General features: G+C 52.0%; 1 protein-coding gene across 5 annotated transcripts in view; it reads right to left on the bottom strand.

Moving 5' to 3' along the window:
* The window catches only part of unc80 (unc-80 homolog (C. elegans)), a 599,468-nt gene that overhangs the window by 297,269 nt on the left and 280,273 nt on the right, over positions 1-21,926 (bottom strand). For all 5 annotated transcript variants that reach the window (XM_072480367.1, XM_072480341.1, XM_072480351.1 and 2 more), the window contains 4 exons: positions 17,827-17,960; positions 17,415-17,580; positions 8,003-8,206; positions 7,814-7,911 (listed from right to left, as the gene is read on the bottom strand). In XM_072480367.1, the coding sequence (XP_072336468.1) occupies positions 7,814-7,911; positions 8,003-8,206; positions 17,415-17,580; positions 17,827-17,960 (602 nt within the window). The remainder of the gene's footprint in view (positions 1-7,813; positions 7,912-8,002; positions 8,207-17,414; positions 17,581-17,826; positions 17,961-21,926) is intronic.

Below are 21,926 nucleotides of genomic sequence, written 5' to 3'. Positions count from 1 at the left end.
TGCCGGGGAGGGGGATGGGGGAGTCCGTGCCGGGGAGGAGGATGGGGGGGGGGTGGGGTCCGTGCCGGGGAGGGGGGTGGGGGGGGGGGTCCGTGCCGGGGAGGAGGTTGGGGTCCGTGCCGGGGAGGGGGATGGGGGGTCCGTGCCGGGGAGGGGGATGGGGGGTCCGTGCCGGGGAGGGGGATGGGGGGGTCCGTGCCGTGGAGGGGGATCTGTGCCGGGGAGGGACATGGGGAGGGGGATGCGGGGACGTGCCGGGGAGGGGGATGGGGGGGGGCCGTGCCGGGGAGGGGGATGGGGGGGTCCGTGCTTGGGAGGGGGATGGGGATCCGTGCCGGGGAGGGGGATGGGGGGTCCGTGCCGGGGAGGGGGATGGGGGGGGGTCCGTGCCGGGGAGGGGGATGGGGGGTCCGTGCCGGGGAGGGGGATGGGGGGTCCGTGCCGGGGAGGGGGAGGGGGGGTCCGTGCCGGGGAGGGGGATGGGGGGTCCGTGCCGGGGAGGGGCGTGGGGGGGGTCCGTGCCGGGGAGGGGGATGGGGGAGTCCGTGCCGGGGAGGAGGATGGGGGGGTGTGTCCGTTCCGGGGAGGAGGTTGGGGTCCGTGCCGGGGAGGGGGGTGGGGGGGGGATCCGTGCCGGGGAGGAGGTTGGGGTCCGTGCCGGGGAGGGGGATGGGGGGGTCCGTGCCGGGGAGGGGGATGGGGGTTCCGTGCCGGGGAGGGGGATGGGGGGGGTCCATGCCGGGGAGGGGGATCCATGCCGGGGAGGGGGATGGGGGGGTCCGTGCCGGGGAGGAGGATGGGGGGGGGGGGGGTCCGTGCCAGGGAGGAGGTTGGGGTCCGTGCCGGGGAGGGGAATGGGGGGTCCGTGCCTGGGAGGGGGATGGGGGGGTCCATGCCGGGTAGGAGGATGGGGGGGGGGGTCCGTGCCGGGGAGGAGGTTGGGGTCCGTGCCGGGGAGGGGGATGGGGGGTCCATGCCAGGGAGGGGGATGGGGGGGTCCGTGCCGGGGAGGGGGATGGGGGGGTCCGTGCCGGGGAGGGGGATCCGTGCCGGGGAGGGGGATGGGGGGGTTCGTGCCGTGGAGGAGGATGGGGGGGGTCCGTGCCAGGGAGGAGGTTGGGGTCCGTGCCGGGGAGGGGGATGGGGGGTCCGTGCCGGGGAGGGAGATGGGGGGTCCGTGCCGGGGAGGAGAATGGGGGGGTCTGTGCCGGGGAGGAGGATTGGGGGGGGGGGCCCGTGCCGGGGAGGAGGTTGGGGTCCGTGCCGGGGAGGGGGATGGGGGTGGGAGGCCCGTGCCGGGGAGGAGGTTGGGGTCCGTGCCGGGGAGGGGGATTGGGGGTCCGTGCCGGGGAGGGGGATGGGGGATCCGTGCCGGGGAGGGGGATGGGGTGTCCGTGCCGGGGAGGGGGATGGGGGGGTCCGTGCTGGGGAGGAGGATGGGGGGGGGGGTCCGTGCAGGGAGGAGGTTGGGGTCCATGCCGGGGAGGGGGATGGGGGGTCCGTGCCGGGGAGGGGGATGGGGGGGTCCGTGCCGGGGAGGGGGATGGGGGGGTCGGTGCCGGGTAGGGGGATGGGGGGGTCCGTGCCGGGGAGGGGGGGTGCGAGGGCAAGTGAGTTGGTCCACCTGGCCAGGTGACAGCCTCCAACAGTTGGACCCATGCGGTCCATGCCACCTGGCTGGGGGGGAAGGAGGTGATATGGGCAATGATGACATGTTGTAGTTCCCCCCCCGCCCCCCCCCCCCCCCCCCCCCCCCCCCAACCAGGCCGTCATGTTTTCCGATCATCCAGCGATGTTGGCCGCCGTGGCTGCAGCCGCTAATGTCCATGTTGCCCTGGATGAGGAGGAGGAGCGTGCCAGAGAGTCGGCGCAGGCTGCCGCAGAGGGGCAGGCGGCAGCCGCCCAGGGTGGAGGGACACCTGACTGACAGGACGAGGAGGGGGAGGAGGACGTCGCAGTCCCACGGCAACGGAGGCACCCGAGTGCGCCCCGTGTGTACCGGCCCCGGCAGTCATACCAGGGCCTCACGGACCGGGAATGCAGGAGGAGACTCCGGATGAGGCGGGAAACCGTGGCACACATCTGCCACCTGCTGGCACACCTGTCACCGCGTGGCACTGGCGGGGGACACCCTCTCCCCGTGTCCGTCAAGGTTACGGTGGCCCTGAACATTTATGCAACGGGGTCATTCCAGGCACCGAGTGGGGACCTGTCCGGCATATTGCAGACATCGGTGCATCCGGGCAGTGACAGATGCCCTATATGCCATGGCGCACCGCTACATCCGCTTCCCTGTGGACCGGACCAGCCAAGATGCCCGGGCCGTGGGCTTCTCTGCCGTGGCCAGGTTCCCCATGGTCCAGGGCGCGATTGATGGGATGCACGTTGCCGTGCGGCCACCTGCAGATAACAGGGCCGTGTTCACCAATAGGAAGGGGCCTATTCGCTGAACGTACAGGTGGTCTGCGACCACCGCATGATGATCCTGCAAGTCTGCGCCCGTTACCCAGGCAGTGTACACGACTCATACGTGTTGTCGCGGTCATCCATCCCCAGCATGTACGAGGGACGCCATCCCCGGCTGAGGGGCTGGTTGCTGGGCGACAGGGGCTACCCATTGCGATCGTGGCTGATGACGCCTATACGGAGGCCACGCAATGAGGTGGAGAACCGCTACAATGATGCCCATGTAGCGACAAGGGGAGTGATAGAGAGGTGCTTTGGCGTGCTGAAGATGCGTTTCAGGTGCCTGGACCTCTCTGGGGGCGCCCTCCAGTATCGGTCAGATAGGGTCGGCCGCATCATTGTGGTGTGCTGCGTCCTGCACAACATAGCCCAGCAGAGGGGCGATGTGCCGCAGGCAGAGGAGGGCGGAGTGGAGGAGCAGCAGGAAGAGGCGCAGTCCTCCCCAGATGAGGGGGATGGGGGCAATGGTCAGGGCAGACGGGGTAGACACAGGCGGGTGGCTGTCCACTGTTACCGGCTGGCCCAGCGGGCACGGGACAGACTGATAGCCGCCCGCTTCACTGACTAGATGGGCGTGGGAATCGGGTAGTATGGCCACAGACCGCACACCATGGCAACAGCCGACCACCCACACCCCCCACCCATCCACCCACCCAGCACCCTCACCCCCTCCCCAACCCCACCCACCCCACCCGCATGCACACCACCCCCCCCCCCCCCATTGCCGATCCACCTGCGGCACAACGGGCCGGGCTCACACATTTGTGGGTGGACGCGTGTCTATTGCAGGCCATGGAGGATGATGACAACCCGCCCTGCGGTGAGCTCCTGGCTCCACATCGTTGGACTATGTCTGACCCATGGCCACAGTACCACCATCCACCCGGACCATCCCTGCATGCGGCTGTGACACTGCAGCGCACGGTCCCGTCCTCTGCCCGGGGGGATGTTGATGGCGGCCCAGGGGGAAGGGGGCAGACTCACCTGGGGCTGAGGTAAGACCACCCCTCACACACACACTTGCGCTCAACGTACATGACACCCCCGCACGCTTTGGACAGAGCACAAAGGCAGCTACTGTAGGTGTAACATTGACTTTAATAACCAAAGGAGTTCATGCACGTGCCCTAGCCCCTAAAACTCATCTGTGCCCTGCACCCGTGCCAACTTACTCAGTGTCTAATTGTTTGGCCTTACGGGCCCTTTGACTACGTCTACGTGGTTCCCCAGACGGTACAGCAGAACTGGAGGTGGACTCCTGTGATTCCTGCCCTCTGACACTGGATCCCTTTGGCGGCCGTTTCCTGGGGCGTCCTGGCCTAGATGGGCCAGGCTGCGGCCCGGGCGACTGGGATGGCGAGCTGCCAGCCTGTCCTGCCCGTTGCCCACCCGATGCACCTGGGATGGAAGGGGGGGAGTCCGAGGTGTCGCGGTGTTCCGGGACCTCCCCTACAGGGGGAGCCGGGACGGACCACACCACCTCCTCCTCCCTCGGGGTGCCTGATGGCCCCCAGGCCTCTACAGGGGTGGGGGATGCGAACGGACTGGCCATCCGACGCCCCCCCGACATCTGGCGCTGCCAGTCCTGGAGGCCCGTGCTGGTATCGACAGGGTCTGCAGGTTTGCAGCCATGGAGCCCAGGGGTTTGGCAAACCCTGTCTGTGACAGTGCGACGCCGGCTCGCACATGGCCACTGGCGCCGATGCCCTCAGCGATGGCCTGCAGACACTGGGCCATGGCCTGCAGAGACTGGGCCATGGCCTGCTGAGACTGGGCTATGGTGTTGAGCGCCTCTGCCATCTGGCGCTGGCACTGGCTCATGGCCTCCTGTGAGAGGGCAGCCATTTCCTGGGCCACAGACGCCGCCTGCACGGAAAGCCCCAGGCCTCGCAAACCGTTCCCCATGTCTGACACCGTCGCACCCATTGTCTCCACTGCGGACGCCACCCGTGCGGTGTCGGCCTGGGTGGCACGCATGACCGGCACCACCTCCAGCTCCTGGACGCGGGTGGACTCCTCCACCTGCGACTGCAACCGCCGCAAGCCGGCCGTCACCCTCTTTGCTCGTCTCCGGGTCGGTGGTTGCATCGGATCTATGTGTGGGTGTGGAAACTCCAGGAACCCGGGATCCATCTGGGTGGCAGGTGTTCGCTTGGGCTGGGCTGCCCTCCGACCGCCCGGCCCCTCTGCTGCTCCTACCTCCACCTGCTGTACCGGGACGGCTGTGTTGTGCGCACCAGTGAGTGTACCAGACGCCTCATCACTAAAGTGCCCAACCGAGGTGAGTGTTTCTGCGATGGTGGAGGGTGTTGATGACAGCAGTGGCGTTGTGTCGTGCTCTTCGTCCCACTCTGAGTCCATGGCACTTTGGGGTGGGGGTTCGTCTCCACCCATCCACTCTGAGTCACTGTCCGGTATTTCGTCTTCCTGGGTAGTGCTGTCCCGGGTAGGGGTGTCCTGGGCAGTGCTGTCCCGGGTAGTGGTGTCCTGGGTAGTGGTGTCCTGGGTAGTGGTGTCCTGGGTAGTGGTGTCCTGGCTCGGATGTGACGGGGGCCTGTGGCTGCCCCCCTCGTCGTTGGGTGGTCGCTCCCGCACGTGACGGGGGTGTCGTCTCCCTGTTGCTCCAGGTCTCTCCGTCTCCCGTGGTATGCGAGGGGCATCCTGCGGGCGTCGCATGCTGGAGGGTCCGGGTCTCTCCGTCTCCCGTGGCCTCCGAGGGGCATCCTGCGGGCGGTCTGCATCTGCGGGGATGGGTGCCTGGACGTTTGGTCCTGCGATACACAATGAAGCATGCATGGTTAGACACGCAGGCAGTGATCAGGTGATATGGGGGAGGGGGGATATGGGGACGGGCTGTCGGTGGCTCACTTGCTAGTACGCCCCCGACCTCTGCATCAGCAACCTCCCGGTCGTCAGGTCCGCCAGCCAGTTCCAGGGCCCTTTCCTCGTGTTTGGTCAGTGGCCTCTCATCAGCGGGGCCTCCTCCAGTCCTCACATGCTCCCTATTGTTGTGTGCGCGCTTCTCCTGTGGGGGTGGGTGGGGGGTGGGTGGGGGTGGTGGCACGGGTAAAAGGCAACACTGTTAGGCAGGTATATGAATGCACGCCATCGGTTGCGCGTGCATTGCAGAGGTTAAGGTTAGGGTTGGATTCACTTGGGGATATGGGGGATATGGGGGAGGGGGGATATGGGGGAGGGGGGATATGGGGGAGGGGGATATGGGGGAGGGGGGATATGGGGGAGGGGGGATATGGGGGATATGGGGAGGGGGGTATGGGGGAGGGGGGGTATGGGGGAGGGGGATATGGGGGAGGGGGGATATGGGGGAGGGTGTGATATGGGGGAGGGGGGATATGGGGGAGGGGGGATATGGGGGAGGGGGGATATGGGGAGGGGGGATATGGGGGATATGGGGGAGGGGGGATATGGGGCACGTATGACGCTGCACGGCGTCAACCACGTGCGCAAGCGCGGATCCCGTTACGTCACTGCTAGCCCATTTCGGGCCGGAGACCTTCGACCCATTTTTCCGACGTGACGCAAGTCAGATTTGCGCCGCTTTTTGCGCCGATCGGTGGACTTTGCACCGATAACGGAGAATTTTGCCCCTGAAAACAAATTATCTTGGCAAGAAACCTTCACTACAAAGAGGCAAGTTTACACCACAGCAATAACATACCTCAAGTACCATGAGCCACAATGCCTCTTTCTGAATGAGTAATTAACAGGGATTGATCATTGATGTCATAAAGATATTCAGGGAAAGAGCAAGAATGAGATGTTGTAGGTTTAAGGCAATTGGAAAAAGAAACAAAGGAGGCTTGAAGAGAAACCATTTCATGCAGCAATCGGGTAAGATCGGGAATGTGCTGCCTGATAGTGTGACGAAGGCAAAGCCAATCAAAATACTCAAGAGGGAATTGAATTTTATCTGAAAAGGAAGAATGCGCAGGGTTACAGGGAGAAGACTGGGGAAATAGACCGAGTGGCCATGTGAGATGTGTTGACGCGGCTATGAAAGAGGTCACGTAGCATGAGCGTGGGAGTTATCTCCAGGAGCGTGGGCAGAGCATAAGTGTTGATGTAGTTGCTAAGCTAGTGAACAAACCACCTTTGTTGAAAGTCTTTGCCGTCAGTGATTCAGGAACCCACTACATTCCCAATTAACGTGAAACATTTCCCAGAATCTTACCCAGAATTTCATGTTTGAATTCCTTCAATCAGGTTTTCACTGTTGCCACAATACTGAAACGTCTCTTATCAAAGTTGCAAATGACATCCTATGTGATTGTGACAAAGATAAACTATTACTCCTTGTACTTTTCAAACTGTTTTATAGCCTTTAACATATTTTATCAGACCATCCTCCTCCAATGCCACTCCCATTGTCCGCTTGCATGGGACAGCATTTGCTGGATTTCATTCGTCTAGTTACAGCCAGAGAGTCACCTGCAATGGCTTCCCTTCTGGCTCCAGTACAGTTACCTCGAATGTCCCCCAAGGATTTGTACTTCATCCCCTCCTTTTCTCATCTACATGCTGCCCCCAGGCAATATCACCCAAAAGCAAATTAATTTTCACTATACAGCTACATTCACTTGACACTCAGCTATACCTCAGCACCGCCTCTGCCAACACTTCCATTGCCTTTAAATTGTTCGACTGTTCGTCATAAATTTATTACTGCCCGAGCAGAATTTTGTTTTTCAATTAAATATTGGGAATACTAAAGCCATTCTCTTCAGTCTCCACCTCATACTATCGAACTATAGAATAGAAGTCCTACAGTGCAGAACGAGGCCATTCAGCCCATCGAGTCTGCATTGATCCTCTGAAAGAGCACCCTACCTAGGACAACTTCTCCACCCCATCTCTTTAACCCAACCCAACCGGCACGTCTTTGGACACTAAAGGACAATTTAGTATGGCCAATCCACCTAACCTGCCCATCTTTGAACTGTGGGTTAGGGAGTTATTCCCTAGTTATTGACCATCCCAATCCCGGAAACTGTATGAGGTTGAACCAAGGTTTTGGTCATCTGCATTAATATATCGTACTGTGGGGTCAGATATTGTTTTCTGATGCCTCTGTGGTGTCTACTGGGACCCTTTACTACATTGAAAGTGCTATATACACAAACTGCTGATGTTGTTGCAGAAAGCGAAAGCTATAATGTGTAGTGCTCAGTGTATGGAAAATAAACAATGATTTAACATGCGAGTTATCTATTGATATATCTTCCCTTATTTCACATTACTATGATCTTGGTTCATGTATAAGCTATTACTTTCAAATTTGACATTCCAGAAACAGATGAAAACCCAAATGAAAATCGTTTAAGCATACTGGTAACCACGTCATGTTTCTATGGTAATTTTCTTCTGTTCCTACGGTGCTCAGTCCTTCTGGTTCAATACTAGGTTCACTGGTACTCCAAGGGCTTCCTGTTAAAATACAGAGAAATTCGAAGTACTATCTTTTCACATTAAATGCAATTCTCATTGATTTGAAGGTAAATATATGTTGAGAAATTACCAATGTCAGTAACTGTGTCATGGCTTTGTGACAATAGAACCTCTTCATTTTCGGACTCAGAATCTTGCCGTGTAAGCTTTGTGCTTTTCAAGCTTCCCGCTCGGCGTATGCTTGACAAGGAGCCGCCTTTCTTTACTCGAAAACTGCGTGCCCCTTTTATCTGAAGTAGACGTGAACCTCCTGGTCTTACTTTTCTACTTGGTCCTATGAAAATGTCAAAAATAGGAATACTGATTACATGACATCGTACGTAAAATGCAGGTAAATTATTTCCTAATTTTTAAAAATAAATTTAGAGTACCCAATTCATTTTTTCCAATTAAGGGGCAATTTAGCGTGGTCAATCCACCTAGCCTGCACATCTTTGGGTTGTGGGGGCGAAACCCTCGCAAAAACGGGGAGAATGTGCAAACTCCACACGGACAGTGACCCAGAGCCGAGATCGAACCTGGGACCTCGCTAGCATGAGGCAGCAGTGCTAACCACTGTGCCACCCTAATTATTTCCTAATTTTGATCAGTAAACTTTGGACCAGTACAGCATAGAATAAGTTGGATTACACGGCTAATTAGGATGGGAAGTTATTTTATCAAGTAATTCTACACCTTGATCAAAATTGTTTTGAACTCCAGGGACGAGATCCTCCCCTACCCGGCGGGGCGGGGATCCCGGCGGGATGGAGTGGCGTGAACCACTCCGACGTCGGGCCGCACATTTAGGGGCCAAGCCCTCACCTTGAGGGGCCAGTCACGCGTCGGAGTGGTTTGCGCGCCGCCGACCGGCGGGAAAGGCCTTTGGCGCCATGCCAGTCGGGGCCGAAAGGACTTCGCCGGGCGGCGGAAGTCCGCGCATGCGCGGGAGCGTCAGCGACTGCTGACGTCATCTCCGTGCATGCGCAAGGGGGGTCACCTACGCGTCGGCCATCGCGGAGACCTACACGGCCGACATGTAGTAAAAGAGTGCCCCTACGGCACAGGCCCGCCCACAGATCGGTGGGCCCCGATCGCGGGCCAGGCCACCGTGGTGGCACCCCAGGGGCCAGATCGCCCCGCGCCCCCCCCGAGGACCCCGGAGCCCGCCTGTGCCACCTAATCCCGCCGGGAAGAGAGGTGGTTTGATCCTCGCTGGCGGGACAGGCATTCCAGCAGCGGGACTTCGGCCCATCGCGGGCCGGATGAATCGCCGAGGGGGGCTCGCCGACTGGCGTGTCGCGATTCCCACCCCCGCCGAATATCCGGTGCTGGAGAATTTGGCAACCGGCGGGTGCAGGATTCACGCCAGCCCCTGGCGATTCTCCAACCCGGCGGGGGATCGGAGAATCCCGCCCCAGGTCAGAAATAAAAGTGACTTAAAATCCATAAACTATGGGCATGGTCCAACAGCCACGCTGCGCCAGAAAACGCAGTGCAGCGTGGCCATCGAAAGCTAGGAGATCCCACTCCCAGGATCTACCCAGCTCGCAACACCTCGTGAGATTCAACGCAATCTCGTGAGACATTGTGGGGTGAATCCCTCCCACAATGGGCCAAATCACTTTTTAGCAAATCTGCATATTAGAACAAAGCAGTAAGCCTCACCTTAATGTGTAGATTCCCGAGTTACCTGAGGCATTGACATGGGATTGAGCGAGTTTTCAAAGGGATTTAAATACAACAATGAAGATTTTAAATTGGAGGCACTGGGATTCGAGAGTCAAGGTAGAATTCGAGAACCAGGACTCTGAAAACAGCGCGGGAGCTGAGGGAGCCAGGACTCTGAAAACAGCGCGGGAGCTGAGGGAGCCGGGACTTTGAAAACAGCGCGAGAGCTGAGGGAGCCGGGACTTTGAAAACAGCGCGGGAGCTGAGGGAGCCGGGACTTTGAAAACAGCGCGAGAGCTGAGGGAGCCGGGACTTTGAAAACAGCGCGGGAGCTGAGGGAGCCGGGACTTTGAAAACAGCGCGGGAGCTGAGGGAGCCGGGACTTTGAAAACAGCGCGAGAGCTGAGGGAGCCGGGACTTTGAAAACAGCGCGAGAGCTGAGGGAGCCGGGACTTTGAAAACAGCGCGGGAGCTGAGGGAGCCGGGACTTTGAAAACAGTGCGGGAGCTGAGTGAGCCGGGACTTTGAAAACAGCGCGGGAGCTGAGGGAGCCAGGACTCTGAAAACAGCGCGGGAGCTGAGGGAGCCGGGACTTTGAAAACAGCGCGGGAGCTGAGTGAGCCGGGACTCTGAAAACAGCGCGGGAGCTGAGTGAGCCGGGACTTTGAAAACAGCGCGGGAGCTGAGGGAGCCAGGACTCTGAAAACAGCGCGGGAGCTGAGTGAGCCGGGACTTTGAAAACAGCGCGGGAGCTGAGGGAGCCAGGACTCTGAAAACAGCGCGAGAGCTGAGTGAGCCAGGACTCTGAAAACAGCGCGGGAGCTGAGTGAGCCGGGACAGTGAAAACAACGCGGGAGATTTAAAAAGCGCGGGAGCTGCGAGTCGGAGCGGAGATTTTAAATGATCGCGGCTTAGTTTCGGGAGTCGTTCGGAGGAGGAGGAGCAGTCTCTGTCAGGGAGAGAACCTGAGAACATCTAAGACACTCAGAGGGTAAGAAGGTAAGTAAGTGATTTTTACTCATTTTTACTGTTGTACCTTTTTCAAATTGTGTGTGTCGGGGGGAAACTGAAGTGACATCACAGAAAAGCTGTGGCCTGAGTGGCTGGTTGGGAATCTACACTAAATTAAAAAAATTAAGCATTGGTAACTAATTAAACATAATTACTTAATAATAATTTAGAGGGATATCTAAGCCAGAGATCGGAGAGTACTATATTTAGCTTTCGCATTTCTATTAGAAATCTAGTGCTAGGAAACAGATAGTTAATAGTAACTTTGACATTAAAAAAAAAATATATATATTTTTTAAAAATTTAAATTTAAATTTTAATTAATTGATGCAATGTCAGTTAGAGGGGTGCAGTGCTCTGACTGTGAGATGTGGCAGGTCCGGGAGGCTTCCAGCGTCCCGGATGGCTTCATCTGCAGAAAGTGCACCCAACTGGAGCTCCTCACAGACCGCATGGTTCGGTTGGAGCAGCAATTGGATGCACTTAGGAGCATGCAGGTGGCGGAAAGCGTCATAGATCGCAGTTATGTAAATGTGGTCACACCCAAGGTGCAGGCAGAGAAATGGGTAACCACCAGAAAGGGCAGGCAGTCAGTGCAGGAATCCCCTGTGGTTGTCCCCCTCTCGAACAGGTATACCCCTTTGGATACTGTCGGGGGGGAATAGCCTATCAGGGGAAAACAGCAGCAGCCAGAGCAGTGGCACCACGGCTGGCTCTGATGTTCAGAAGGGAGGGTCAAAGCGCAGAAGAGTAATAGTAATAGGGGACTCTATAGTCAGGGGCACAGATAGGCGCTTCTGTGGACGTGAAAGAGACTCCAGGATGGTATGTTGCCTCCCTGGTGCCAGGGTCCAGGATGTCTCCGAACGGGTAGAGGGCATCCTGAAGGGGGAGGGCAAACAGGTAGAGGTCGTTGTACATATTGGTACTAACGACATAGGCAGGAAGGGGCATGAGGCCCTGCAGCAGGAGTTCAGGGAGCTAGGAAGAAAGTTAAAAGACAGGACCTCGAGGGTTGTAATCTCGGGATTACTCCCTGTGCCACGTGCCAGTGAGGCTAGAAATAGGAAGATAGAGCAGCTAAACACGTGGCTAAACAGCTGGTGTAGGAGGGAGGGTTTCCGTTATCTGGACCACTGGGAGCTCTTCCGGGGCAGGTGTGACCTGTATAAGAAGGACGGGTTGCATCTAAACCAGAGAGGCATAAATATCCTGGCCGTGAGGTTTGCTAGTGTCACACGGGAGGGTTTAAACTAGTATGGCAGGGGGGTGGGCACGGGAGCAATAGGTCAGAAGGTGAGAGCATTGAGGGAGAACTAGGGAATAGGGACAGTGTGGCTCTGAGGCAGAGCAGACGGGGAGAAGTTGCTGAACACAGCGGGTCTGGTGGCCTGAAGTGCATATGTTTTAATGCAAGGAGCATTACGGGTAAGTCAGATGAACTTAGAGCTTGGATTAGTACTTGGAACTATGATGTTGTTGCCATTACAGAGACCTGGTTGAGGGAAGGGCAGGATTGGTAGCTAAACGTTCCAGGATTTAGATGTTTCAGGCGGGATAGAGGGGGATGTAAAAGGGGAGGCGGAGTTGCGCTACTGGTTCGGCAGAATATCACAGCTGTACTGCGGGAGGACACCTCAGAGGGCAGTGAGGCTATATGGGTAGAGATCAGGAATAAGAAGGGTGCAGTCACAATGTTGGGGGTTTACTACAGGCCTCCCAATAGCCAGCGGGAGATAGAGGAGCAGATAGGTAGACAGATTTTGGAAAAGAGTAAAAACAACAGGGTTGTGGTGATGGGAGACTTCAACTTCCCCAATATTGACTGGGACTCACTTAGTGCCAGGGGATTAGACGGGGCGGAGTTTGTAAGGAGCATCCAGGAGGGCTTCTTAAAACAATATGTAGACAGTCCAACTAGGGAAGGGGCGGTACTGGACCTGGTATTGGGGAATGAGCCCGGCCAGGTGGTAGATGTTTCAGTAGGGGAGCATTTCGGTAACAGTGACCACAATTCAGTAAGTTTTAAAGTACTGGTGGACAAGGATAAGAGTGGTCCTAGGATGAATGTGCTAAATTGGGGGAAGGCTAATTATAACAATATTAGGCGGGAACGGAAGAACATAGATTGGGGGCGGATGTTTGAGGGCAAATCAACATCTGACATGTGGGAGGCTTTCAAGTGGCAGTTGAAAGAATTCAGGACCGGCATGTTCCTGTGAGGAAGAAGGATTAATACGGCAATTTTCGGGAACCTTGGATGACGAGAGATATTGTAGGCCTTGTCAAAAAGAAAAAGGAGGCATTTGTCAGGGCTAAAAGGCTGGGAACAGACGAAGCCTGCGTGGAATATAAAGAAAGTAGGAAGGAACTTAAGCAAGGAGTCAGGAGGGCTAGAAGGGGTCACGAAAAGTCATTGGCAAATAGGGTTAAGGAAAATCCCAAGGCTTTTTACACGTACATAAAAAGCAAGAGGGTAGCCAGGGAAAGGGTTGGCCCACTGAAGGATAGGCAAGGGAATCTATGTGTGGAGCCAGAGGAAATGGGCGAGGTACTGAATGAATACTTTGCATCAGTATTCACCAAAGAGAAGAAATTGGTAGATGTTGAGTCTGGAGAAGGGTGTGTAGATAGCCTCGGTCACATTGAGATCCAAAAAGACGAGGTGCTGGGTGTCTTAAAAAATATTAAGGTAGATAAGTCCCCAGGGCCTGATGGGATCTACCCCAGAATACTGAAGGAGGCTGGAGAGGAAATTGCTGAGGCCTTGACAGAAATCTTTGGATCCTCATTGTCTTCAGGGGATGTCCTGCAGGACTGGAGAATAGCCAATGTTGTTCCTCTGTTTAAGAAGGGTAGCAAGGATAATCCCGGGAACTACAGGCCGGTGAGCCTTACTTCAGTGGTAGGGAAATTACTGGAGAGAATTCTTCGAGACAGGATCTACTCCCATTTGGAAGCAAATGGACGTATTAGTGAGAGGCAGCGCGGTTTTGTGAAGGGGAGGTCGTGTCTCACTAACTTGATCGAGTTTTTCGGGGAGGTCACTAAGATGATTGATGCAGGTAGGGCAGTGGATGTTGTCTATATGGACTTCAGTAAGGCCTTTGACAAGGTACCTCATGGTAGACTAGTACAAAAGGTGAAGTCACACGGGATCAGGGGTGAGCTGGCAAGGTGGATACAGAACTGGCTAGGTCATAGAAGGCAGAGAGTAGCAATGGAAGGATGCTTTTCTAATTGGAGGGCTGTGACCAGTGGTGGTCCACAGGGATCAGTGCTGGGACCTTTGCTCTTTGTAGTATATATAAATGATTTGGAGGAAAATGTAACTGGTCTGATTAGTAAGTTTGCAGACGACACAAAGGTTGGTGGAATTGCGGATAGCGATGAGGACTGTCGGAGGATACAGCAGGATTTAGATAGTTTGGAGACTTGGGCGGAGAGATGGCAGATGGAGTTTAATCCGGACAAATGTGAGGTAATGCATTTTGGAAGGTCTAATGCAGGTAGGGAATATACAGTGAATGGTAGAACCCTCAAGAGTATTGAAAGTCAAAGAGATCTAGGAGTACAGGTCCACAGGTCATTGAAAGGGGCAACACAGGTGGAGAAGGTAGTCAAGAAGGCATACAGCATTCAATTCTGGTCGCCACACTACCAGAAGGATGTGGAGGCTTTAGAGAGGGTGCAGAAGAGATTTACCAGATTGTGGCCTGGTATGGAGGGCATTAGCTATGAGGAGCGGTTGAATAAACTCGGTTTGTTCTCACTGGAACGAAGGAGGTTGAGGGGAGACCTGATAGAGGTATACAAAATTATGAGGGGCATAGACAGAGTGGATAGTCAGAGGCTTTTCCCCAGGGTAAAGGGGTCAATTACTAGGGGGCATAGGTTTAAGGTGAGAGGGGCAAGGTTTAGAGTAGATGTACGAGGCAAGTTTTTTACGCAGAGGGTAGTGGGTGCCTGGAACTCGCTGCCGGAGGAGGTGGTGGAAGCAGGGACGATAGTGACATTTAAGGGGCATCTTGACAAATACATGAATAGGATGGGAATAGAGGGATACGGACCCAGGAAGTGGAGAAGATTGTAGTTTAGTCGGGCAGCATGGTCGGCACGGGCTTGGAGGGCCAAAGGGCCTGTTCCTGTGCTGTACATTTCTTTGTTCTTTGTTCTTTGTAGAGCAGGGAGCACAGACTGAGACCTATATTGTTTCAAATCAGCTGAATTTATGTAAGCTGAAGGATGGGCCAGTAACCAGTAAAGCTTTGGAAGTCAAGTCTGAAAGTGGAAAAGGCATAGATGAGGGTATTGGCAGCAGGTGAGCTGAAGAGCAGGACAGACAATGTGACACCGATGGAAGGACTTGGTCTTTGTGGCAAAGAGGATAAGAAAAACAGTTCAAGGTCAAATAAGATGCTGAGATAGCAGACTATCTAGTTCAACCCAAGTGCGTAACTAGGGTGGGGAGGGCTTGGTAGTAAACGTAAAGTTTGTGGCAAGAATGAAGATGATTTTCTGGTCTTAACAATAAGTGAATGGCAGACAAAGGAGGCTGGCAAGATATAGAGGCAGTAGAAGGGTCAAAAGAGGTGATAGAGTGGTAGAGTTGGATGTTGTCAGCATAATTGTGCTACACGAGACCATGGGCAGGAGTTTACAGAGTGCTACAATCCCCATTTCCCCCGTCTAGAAAGTCCACAATACTGTCCGACAACCATTTAACACTGGAAGCAGCTTTAAGATGAGATTTCTGCTCGTATCTTGAGTGGATGGAGGTGGAGGGATGGATTCAAAAAGCCGGAGGCAGGGTTAAAGAGATGCAATGACCTTGGGCGGGGTTGCATCCATTAGTCACAGGAGACTCATAAAAGGTTGTCTTACTCTCCCTGATAGACATCAGCTGAAGCTGCCAGGCCTTCCATATGGCATGACCTCACGCCAGCATGGGTAAAATACCAGCGGGGGTATGAAAAGGCATGTAATACGTCCACAGAGGCAAAGTCTCTGCACTGGGAGTGTGCAGAAGATCTGACACTCCCTGTTATCTACAAAGAAGAGGTTCCCTGATTGGCTACTAATCAGGGAACTCGTATTCCAATTGGCTAATCTCAAAGGTCTTGTCTAAGTCATTACACGATCCACCAATGGCTACTTAGGAGCCTCAATTAGCCCAAGTCCAATGAATTGCCCAACCCCTGTAAAAGTTCAGATTGGTGGGGCGGATAGAAAGTGAGAAGGCCACTTGTCAGATGTCTCCCCACCATCAAACCTGGCAGCCGGGGAGGTAAAATCCAGCCCCAAGCTTTTGGGTGATGTCCTCAAAGGACTCCAGAGTTAATCACTTGGATGGAAAGGAAAACAATTTCTCAAGCTCCGATCAGACGCATAAAAGTGGAATCTGATGAGGGCAGTCCCATATAGGTGACTATTGTAGTCACTGAGGAGTCCGAGAAAGGTGAGTCAAAGGTAGTTTATTTCCTACTCACAACTAGGAAATACAGCAACTAAGTAACAGTCCAAGTCCCAGCTGGGACCATCCTGAGATTCCGATTCCTTCCTGGGCTGTCTTTTAATTCCTTGGGGAATTAACAAGGCTGCTATTGGGCCTCCGTCTCTCAAAGGGGGGAGCTCGTACCCCAAAATGCTCATCGGGAGGTCAATCAGATCATCTCCATGGTTCTCATGGGTGTTATAACACTAACCAATAGAGGAAGATGGTATGGTAGACCAGGTTAAAGGTTAAGAAGGACAAGGTTAGATAATGTACCACATTCATAGCCACAGAAGATGTATTCTGTGACTTTGAATAATGTAATTTAGGTCCTGTGACGGGGATGAACCCCAATTGGAGAAATTCAAACATGGAATTGGGAGTAAGTTGGATATAGATTTGGGTGGCAGCAGCAAGTTCAAGGGCTACTTTAGAGAAGACACTAACCCATTAAAATACACTGGTCCAAGTTTGCATTTAAGAAATGAAATTGAATCTAGCACTACAAATTCGTATTTCTCATTCAAAGACTTTCATTTGTTTCACTTTCATCACCATAAGGGACGGGGCAATGGGAATGGGAAATCCCGCCGGCATGAAAGCTGTTTGTGGACTCCCGTTGGATTCTTCCCCCGCACCCCCACACCCCCACTGGCTTTCCCACCCGCCAAAAGCGGGGGTGGACAATACGGCCAGAACATTTGTGACAACACATAACAGTACTAGCAAAGCATCAGTGCATGATGCCGTCACATACATATAATCTGGTTCTAAATACTGACTGATTTTACAAAATCCAGATTTCTGCATGCTGACTTTGTGATGTCAATGGAGGTTTCAATCTGTTAAAGCAGCAACAAAAATTCTATTCAAGTATAACACGCCACAGCTGTAAGGGAGGATCTGAGAATGCAATGATTGGAAAGAGGTCAGTCCAAGAGCTTCACAAAGACTCCCTATCCTGGCGATGGAAGGTTAGCATTGCAGGGTACGATTCAACCATGTCTCGTAACTATTTTTCCACAGACACAAGGAGGAATGCAGAAGCAGGCAGCAGCAATGCTATCTCCTTCATGGTCTTCATGCAACTGAGGAGAAGAACGAATTATGACCAAGCAATTGTCCCACGATTCTTACAGTCCAACATCATTTAGTCAATTTTTAAGGTGGACAGTTTTACTGGTCTGGATGCAGAGGAAAAGTAACTACAATGGACACTGATCATCCATCTTATTTATACTTATACTTCAGTTTCAGTTGTTCTTTATTAAAAGAATAACTTTATAAATACATAATTGTAAAACACTATCTCTAAATCTTTTCCAACCCTTTTTCTCTTCACAGGCTGTTTCTGATTTGAGAGTATGGCTGCTGCTGTGTAAAGAATCTTTTGAATCTTGTTCATCGTCAATAATTCCTGCAAAACTGATTTTCCGTTCGTATCTGTGTCGATCTAGTTCAGGATCCAAATGGAGTCTGCAGCTTTCCAAATCCTGTTGTCAAGAAATAGACATCATTCAGACCAATGTGACAAGTATCATTTTTAAAACTCACAGTGAAAATGGAGCAGGAAGTTCTCGTGTGTTTTGAAATGCAGTGTGTATATATGTTGCAATTTCGATAAAAATGACAAGATTGGCCTTTGCTTTTGGCTCTTCTGGGTATTTATGGTATGTGTTGGGTAATATTTTCCCTCATAGGGTGGTTTCTAGAAGTAAGCAATTGTTGATAATACTCACAACAAGAGGTTCAGCGCGTGGTCGAGGCAAGCAAGGAAATGTTTCTCGGAGGAATGTTGTTATCTCGAGAAGAAGTTGGCATGCTGCCATCTTTAATGCAAATGGACAGCCACACTTGGTGGGATTAACAGTATCTGTCAAAAACATTGGAATGATGAGATGTAAAGAAATATTGGTTTAGAATAAAGAAGTTTGACGGGGGGTTGGGGTTTAATTATCCCAGAATCATGGTTACAGTACAACATGGAAGGCTGCCATTGGATCAGTTTCCATTACCCTATCAGACATTTCATTCCCAATCCTAACCACTCATTACACAAAGTTTATCCTCATGTTGCGTCTGGCTTCTTTGCAAATGACCCCACGTGCTCCTTGGTTATTGGCCCTTCAAACATCGGAAACAGTTTCTCATTATTTTCCCCATCAAAACACCATAATTAAATCTCCTCGTAGCCTTTGCTGTTCTAAGGAGAAACACCAAAGATTTGCCAGTCTATCCATGTAAATGTAATCCCTCAAACTAGAAATGTCCTTTCCCTAATAATTAGCCCATAGAAACCCAACATTACACCCACTTCCTTAAACCAGCACAAATACTGCACTCTCTTACTAGTGACCAGTGAACATGACCTCATCGCTACCTCCATAATCATAATTTCAATTTATGGCAATTAAATATACCAACTAACAGAACACACGGATAAATGAACACTCAGCTTGGGCAAATCAAAAGTATTCAAATTATAAGCTAATATATCTGATTAATTTGTGACTGTCTGTGTGGAGTCTGCACGTTCTCCCCATGTCTGCGTGGGTTTCCTCTGAGTGCTCCGGTTTCCTCCCACAGACCAAAGATGTGCGGGTTTGGTGCATTGGCCATGATAAAATTGCCCCTTATAGTCCAGGGACATGCAGGTTAGGTGGGGTTACGGTGTTATGGGGATCGCTGCTCTTTCAGAGGGTCGGTGCAGACTTGATGTGCCAAATGGCCTCCTACTGTACTGTAGCGATTCTATGATTTGATTTATGCTGTGTTTAATTTGTTGGTGGTAGTTATTTAAAATGTGTTTACTGACATGCACACATCCTCACTATAACATAATCAAAAGTAATATCTCCAGTTGTATTCAATTAGGATCTAAGAATGTGGCAAACAAATAAAGAGACACTCGGTCCATAAAGTCCTTTCTGACTGCAGACAGTTCGTGTCCAGTTTTAATTCAGTTTTCTATTACCCAAAATCTGATCCTGTCAAATGCCATCTAGTCCTGGATGCCCCTCCAACCCTTCCAAGAAAGTAATTCTCTGGTTCCCCATTTGGAAGAATCCATACAGCCAGCTATCACTGCACTAGTTTATCCTGGAAAGTTAAAATTTCATGCAAAAGTTATACCGTTCAGGGATTTATTTATTTAAAGTACAACTTAATGGCTGAAATACACATATTCAAAGGTAGTGAATTTTTAGCTTTGAAAACAATTCCTCTTGTTCAGATTTCCTGAATTAATTCAATTTTTGTTCGCTGCCACATTGGTTGCACGTCTCATAAAAATCTTGAAAATAAAAACCTGAGTGCTTCGAAGAAAACAAAAGTCCAGAAGGAATATTTATTTCTGAATGCACCTCTTTGTTTGAAAGAAAATATTGGCCTCATGAGATATTTGACTGATACAGTTTTTAAAAGTAAATTTCATTATGACACAAAATACCAAGAGTCAGGTCAAGGTCTGTGAATGTATCTTCAAATTCCATACTTTAGTACTTGCACCACCAACCTGCTCAATGTAGCATACCCCAACCACCACTTACCCATTAACAACTTCTAACAATCAGGACTCAAGCATACCATTTGTGCAATCTATCTGATCTTCACACACCTACCACTGCTCAAATCCTCATACCCACATTCCACAGTTTTCACATGTAACTATTCAGCTATGATAACAATACTAATATGTGTTGCAAAGCACCCACTGACATTCTTTCCCCTCTCTTTCAGGACAAGATGGCTCATGACATAAGGCAACACTGAACTGACAGTGGACAGGCCCTTACCCTCCTCCCAGAGGATACATTGCTTGGCAGTATTGGCATGGCCATCAGTGAGGCCGTTGCAAGTAACATTGCTGATGCCGCCCAGGATAACATACATTTTCACAGGAACTTCATTGCAGTGTTAATGTGAGCCCACTTGTGACAATAATAAAGATTATCATTCCCTCCTTATGCATCTTTTGAAACCCCACTTCACCCTCATCCGACAATTTAATATGAAGTACAAGCTGCAGCTGGTAAAACCATGCACCTTTTAATTAGTCTCCCTTCTCTCACACCAACCTTTCCCTTGTGCATTTGTGTTTTCAGTTATCCATAAGTACCCATATACTGTATCTGCCAGTGGTGCCTGAAGGTGAAAGACCAGGCCTCTGAGGAAGTGCCATCAGTTGATTTGATGTCCATGGTCAACAACTTAGATAATGGCTCTGCATATATTAGAGGGTAGTATAGAGTCAAGCGATGCATGTGATAAGTCATTAGGCACGAGTGGGCTACAGCCACGCCAAGGGAAAGGATAGCATTGTTGCCAGTTTCTTGGAGGGAAAGGTTGCAAATGTGCTATTGTCAGAGGATTTTATGAGGACTTCAATGGGGCCGTGGAATAGGAAAAGACTAATGGCCATGCACACAGAAATGCTTGGTGCATTGACAAGTCATCCAGAAAACCTCTGCCAAGGAGTATGAAGGAGTTCTGCTCCATCTTTGAGCCCATTCTTTCCAGTGGAATTGATGCCTATCACTACAAGCCCTGGAAATCAAGTAAATTAAAGAATATGGCGATAGAGTAGGAAGGTGGAATTGAGGCAGAAAAACAGTCAAGATTGCACTGAATTGCAGAGCAGGCTGAAAGAGTCAAATAGTGTATTCCTGCTCCTAATTGTTATACATTAGGGCCCAGCCACCTTGCAGTCCCTGAAATCTCAGGACCCACTGTAGCACTGGCAGAAGCCATGCCAATCTAAGTGCTGCAGTGGAAATTCAGAATGAGCTTATGAGATCTATGTTTATTGCCATACTTGGTGCCATGCAGGTTCAGACTGTTGCCGTCATGGTTGTGGGAGCTAGTCCTCAAAGGCTCATAGCAGGAATTTAGAACAGCAGATTATTAGGATGGTTGAGGGTCTGCCCGGAAAGAGTGGCAGTAGCTGTATGGTGTATGTTTTCTCTCTCAGGATGACAATATTTGTCCTCCAACCACTTCTACTCCACCATTCTCCTTGCAGTTGCCAATTGGGCAGCAACAGTTTGACTTGCTTGTCATGTTGAGATGGCATAGTCCAAAGCTGGGATTTTAAGATAAAGAGCTGCTCGAGGGTGTCATGCAAGGCCACTAGCAATCTCCCCCTGGGAAAGCCAGGAGCTACCCTGGGTTCTGCTATTGAGTTAGCACTGTATAGAAAAGCTAAACAAGGACAAGGCATCAGCAAAACAGACATAAAGAGGAAGCACAAGAGTGAATAACTGAATATTTTACTTATTAATGGAAGAGTTGCTCTGTGATGTCTTTCATTTTTGCATTTTAGGATTTTGGCAGCTATGAAGGGATGGTAAGGTGGGAAAATGTGGAACAATCGTGATCTGGGTGTTTTTCATGGGAAATGGAGGCTCATTAGGTACTCACGGACAACCTGCTGAGAAAGATAATGTGCTAGATGCCGTTTCACTTCTACTTCTTTCTCCCTTTCCAGAGGTGATAAATTGGGAGAAATGCTCCAGGAAGTACTGAAAGATCCCCAGAGCAGTCCAGAATATGGCATTATAGCACTCCAATGGGCTACTCTATTACACTCCTAGGGACAGCATAACCATCAGTGTAAGAGTGTTGTCTGCACATGGTAGGTAATGAAGAAACGTAAGTCATATGTACACATGGTAGCCTTGGTAATTTAGTTTTGTATTGACTTCATTTGACCAGCCTTGGAGGCTGAGGACAGAGAGATCAGAGTGGAGAATTCAAATGGCAGGTGACCGGACAAGGGGCGAAATTCTCCCCCAACGGCGCGATGTCCGCCAACTGGCGCCAAAAACGGCGCCAATCAGAA

Source organism: Scyliorhinus torazame, chromosome 2 (genome assembly GCF_047496885.1).
Source record: "Scyliorhinus torazame isolate Kashiwa2021f chromosome 2, sScyTor2.1, whole genome shotgun sequence".
Lineage (NCBI taxonomy): Eukaryota > Metazoa > Chordata > Chondrichthyes > Carcharhiniformes > Scyliorhinidae > Scyliorhinus > Scyliorhinus torazame.
The sequence above is the reverse complement of the archived record's forward strand: the minus strand, read 5'-3'. Positions and strand labels throughout refer to the sequence as shown.